This window comes from Octodon degus, unplaced genomic scaffold, assembly GCF_000260255.1.
Source record: "Octodon degus isolate 3935 unplaced genomic scaffold, OctDeg1.0 scaffold00048, whole genome shotgun sequence".
NCBI classification, from domain to species: domain Eukaryota; kingdom Metazoa; phylum Chordata; class Mammalia; order Rodentia; family Octodontidae; genus Octodon; species Octodon degus.
Genome location: NW_004524624.1, coordinates 9,505,314 through 9,510,263, shown reverse-complemented (window position 1 = coordinate 9,510,263; position 4,950 = coordinate 9,505,314). Strand labels below are relative to the sequence as shown.

The window sequence follows — 4,950 nt, the reverse complement described above, 5'->3', positions numbered from 1 at the left end:
TATATGATTTTTTAATGTATTTGGTACAGGGTCTTACTAATCAGCTCAGACTTATATCCATTTTCAAACTCCCCATCACTGGGATTACAGGTGTGCGCTACCACGCCCAGTCTCGATGTACCCGGGGGCAGAGCCAGCATGGCATGTGGGGCCTAGGAATGGAACCCCGTCCCCACACTTGCCTAAGCAGGTGCTTAGTCAGCTAAGCTATCTTGCCAGCCCAGGAGAGAAATTTTTTATTTACAAACTGTGTGTAGTAGGTACCTAAATAGTACTCATTAATGGATTCTCTATATTCAGCCTGAAAGTAAAATGGCCAAAACTTCCTGGAGAAAAAGGCAATACCTGACAAACATAAGGCATCTCTCCAGGCTTATGAGTGTCCTTCATATGCTGGAGAAATAGTGGCTCACTTTCAAATGCCCACTCACAGATCTTGCACTTGGCTGTAAGAACAAAAATAATCAATAAATCCACCTGAAAACAAGACTGAAGTCCTCAGAATCTTTTCTCTAACTCCTATTTCTTCACTTTCAACAGTCAGTACAAATTTCTATTTTTTATTTTTTAAAGAGAATAAAAAAAATTGTAAAACAAAAAAAATTAGAAACACAGAATTTCACTGAACAAAGTAACAGGAATTCAACAATGGCTAATATACTGCAAAATGTTATTTGTTTAGGTTACCAGATATAAGCATACAAAATTAATTTTTAAAAAAGTTTAAAATATTAAAAAAATTAAGCATTAACTGCTCCTTTCTTTTTTTTTTTTATTTTAGAGAAGGGTCTACAGGGTGTTCAGGGTCTCACTAGTAGATTGGACTCTAGTGATCTGCCTGTTTACAGCCTCCCAAGGGCTGGGATTACCAGGCCTACTCTCAATTGTGTCTCAGCGCGCCTGGGAGTGGGCCTGGCACTGCAGGCCCTGGGATCAAACCCCTGGGCCCTGTGCCTGCTTGCAGGCTGCTCCTTTGAACAGATCAGCAGAAATCAGCAGTATAATTATCCAAGCTATCCTGTATATATGCATAAATGTATCTTTTTCTCTTTCTTCTTTTGTCCTTTTCCTCATCTTATTTGTTCCTTCCTTTTGGTCTTTTTTTTTGGGGGGGGGGTCTTTCTTTGAAATGATTTTTTACCTTAATATTTGTGGTGCTGCTAACAACTAACCTACATCTCTAGTGCAGACTTTTTACCAAAGTTGTACTTGCAGTTTTGAACTTTTCCTTTTTTGCACTTCTGAAGGTTAAATGCAGAATGAGTTACATCCATAGCCCCTTTCTACTTTGTTGAGACAGAATGACACCAAGCTAAACTGCCCAATCTGAGCTTGCACTTTCACCCTCCTACCTCAGCGCACTAGGACTATAGGCATATGCCATTGCTTCTTTTTTTAAACTATTTACATTTTTTAAATTAAATTTTGTTTGATTTGATTTGATAGTGTCTCACTATGCAGTTCAGGCTGGCCGTAACCTCACCTTGTAGCCTAGCCTAGTCTTGAACTCACAGCAATCCTCCTGCCTCAGCCTCCCAAATACTGAGACTTTTTTTTTTTTTTTTTGAAAAAACATGATTATATTCTTGGGACAGTTGTCAAATTTTGAGTGTGGTTTTCTTACAACTTTTCTTACAAGCTTGAAATTATTTTAAAACAAAAACTAACATAGAAAGTGAGATAACATAGGCATCTTGGAGAACTATTTTGCCCCTATGAAATATTCTTCCCAATTAAAAGAACTCTGGGGGGGCCTGCCCCTGAGTTCAGTTGTTTAAGTGGCTGCTTCAACAAAAGAGTCAGCCTCAGGTTGCTATGGTTTAGAAACCCACAACTCTAGCCAGCCAAACCTGCTACCTGAAGGCATTCTGAGCCAGCAAAAACAAAACAAACAAACAAAAAAACTTCTGCCGGTTTTTTTTTTTTTTTTTAAAGAAAGAAATCTGGGGCTGGGGAGATAGCTCAGCAGTCTAAGTGCCTGCTGGCAAGTGAGTGTGATCCCCAGTACTGCATGCCGGGTTGGACCCAGAACTCTGGGTGCACTGTACCGCCCCAAAAGCAGGCAGAGTGGTACACACCTGCAATTCTAACACTGGGGAGGCTGAGACGGGAGGATCATTATGAGTCTGGACTACACAGTGAGACCCTTTCATGTTTGCAGCAGACCCACTGTTATTCACCAATGTGGAATATGGCTGTTCATCGGGAGGCACAACTCCTGCAGCCACGGTAATTTTTTTTCTCATCAGAAGAGAGGGCTCCATCTGGTCTCAGTTTTCTGTATTCTGACTCTTGTTTTTTGTCCACCCTCTCACCATCCTCACCTTGAGAACTTTGAGAGCACACTCCACGGGCTGCCTCTGCTCAGCTGAGGACTGGTGGGCCACGCCCCTCCCTCCCAAATACTGAGATAACAGGCACTTGTGCCACTGAACAGTATCACTGGCACTTCCCAGTTTTGCAAAGAAATCCTCCCTTGAGGAATGGGTAAAAGCTGTAAGATGGGGGTTTGCAAGACCAAGGAGTCAAAAGAAACAGGAAGAAAGATATATTAATTATTAAAGTTCAGGGCGTATTTGGGAAAGTTAACTGGAAGTATACTTTCTTTTTTCCCCCCAACCTCTCAATCTGTCTTCTTGTTTTGGTTGTAGTAATGAGGATTGAACCTAGGGCCTCACACAAGGTAGGCAAGTGCTCTTACTCATCTCTCTATAAGGAGTGTATACCTGCCAGTTTAGATGCATTAGAAACTCTAACCTCTCAGTCAGCTTATCTTTTTTTCTTTTTCCTTTTTGTAAAATATCTTTAAGTACTGATGCTTTTTGATCAGGCCTTTCTTATTTCACGTCCCCCAGTCAATCTCATTCTATCTCAAAGGCTTTTCCACACCCTGCACATCAGCTCTATTGTCATAACAGTCATACAATACTAGTAATAAAGGCAACATTAATAAAATTTCTAAAGCACAAGCAGCATGCTAAGTGTTATGTGTATTACCAAACACCAAGACAATTAATGAGAAAAGAACTCAAGACATCAGGAAGTTTCAGTTCTCTAGTGTCCTCTGACACATCAGTTCTATAAAGGAAGGAGCTGGTGTGAGAAGATCTAAGAGAGGGCTCAGTGATATCTCATGCCATAAGGGAGGCCCTGGGCTCACTACTCAATATCAAGGACAGAAACAGGGACAATGAGCTATCTCAGTGGCTATTACACTGTCCCTTCCAGCACCCACCTCCTTAACACCCATCACTCTCTACTTTGAGAAAACAAGCATAAACTACTAGAGCTTTTGCTTCTATTTTCTAGAGTACAAAAGAACAGGTCCCTGATGTCTTTCTACAATTTACCTATCCCCACCATTCTATAACAAACTCCAAAACTTTGCCAGTTTCCCCCTTGAGTTTTGTTTTGCTTTTTAGTACAGGGTCTCACTACGCAGCTCAGACTCAGTGATCCTCCTGTTTTCAGCCTCGCCAGCAGCTGGGATTATAGGTTTGCACCAGCAGGCTTCCCCACGGTGGGGGTCCCTAAGGCATGTGTCCCTCAATCTTTCCTCTTCTTCAGTCTATTACGCTTCCTCCTTTCCACCAATAGGTTTTTAGCATTGTATTTTAATGATTAGAAGCCGAACATTTGTGACCCGTAATGATTGCTGAGGAGGCAGTAGCAGTGCCATGAACAATGTTAAAATACTTTTATTTATTTGTATGTATTTAGTACAGAGTCTACAGGGTCTCACTACACAGATCAGACTTGTAGTGATCCTCCTGTTTTCAGCCTCCCAAGCGCTGGGACCACAGATGCGCACTACCACATCCAGTCTCAATCGCGTCTCAATGCATCCCACAGGCGGGGCTGGCACAGCACACCAGGGATCCAATGCCAGTCCCTGCACCTGCTTAAAATCAGGCGTTTTAATCCACTGTGCTATCTGGCTGACCCCATTTAAAATATTTTTTAAAAAATATAGCCTCAAATATCTAAGGAAAATTAGAGTAGGAATGAATGGTCTTAAAGAGAACCAATGGTTTTAACCATTTTTCAGAGTTTTTAACCCCTCCAAGACTAATGAAAACTACGCAATCCTTCAAATTATAGACTATCTTTAAAGGAGTGTGAAGAAAAACATAAGGCTATTAAGATTATAATGCCATAAAACTAAACATGATGAACTACTAAATGTTGGGCATAACTCAAAACTTTCAAGATGGGCTAGGTATCAGATGTTATGATGTATGTCTGTATTGTACAGGGTCTCATTACACAGGTCAGACTCATTGTGACCTACCTGTTCACAGCCTTTTCAGCACTGGGATTACAGGTGTGTGCTACCACACCCGGACTGGGTTGTGGCTCAGCATATCTGGGGGCAGGGCCAGCACAGAACGTGGCACCAAGGATTAAACCTGGTCCCTGTGCTTACCTAAGCAGGCACTTAGTCCGCTGAGCTATCTCACTGGCCCTATTAAAAATTTATGATTAATTCTACTAGACTGTGACAAAGGTACTGTGGTTATGGACAGCAAAATATCTCCGTCTTGAGAGATACATTTAGGGGTAAAAGGTCATGACACCTACAATTTAAAATACTTCCAAATATAAAAGGGAAAATAATTTTACCCAAATGAAAAACAGCAAGGATTTTCAACATACCAGCTTTTTTTTTTTCAGGCAGGACATATTATGGGTACAAAGAAAAGTTAAAAATTGTCAGTACCAGGCGTGGTGGTACATGCCTACAATCCCCACACTCAGGAAGCTGAGGGAAGAGGATTGCTAAATTTGAGATCAGCCTGGACTACAGTCAAACCCTGTCTCAAAACAAACAAACAAACAAAAAACCAACCCACAAATTTGGAAAAAATCATGACAAATAAGTACTCAGACAAAGGTCTGCTCTCTAGAATTCATAAAGAACTAAAAAACACTAGGGCCCCAAAATTTAAA

General features: G+C 41.1%; 1 protein-coding gene across 9 annotated transcripts in view; it reads right to left on the bottom strand.

Moving 5' to 3' along the window:
- Pogz (pogo transposable element derived with ZNF domain) overlaps window positions 1–4,950 on the bottom strand; it is a 66,724-nt gene that overhangs the window by 10,324 nt on the left and 51,450 nt on the right. For all 9 annotated transcript variants that reach the window (XM_004632357.1, XM_004632358.2, XM_004632360.2 and 6 more), the window contains one exon: window positions 346–446. In XM_004632357.1, the coding sequence (XP_004632414.1) occupies window positions 346–446 (101 nt within the window). The remainder of the gene's footprint in view (window positions 1–345; window positions 447–4,950) is intronic.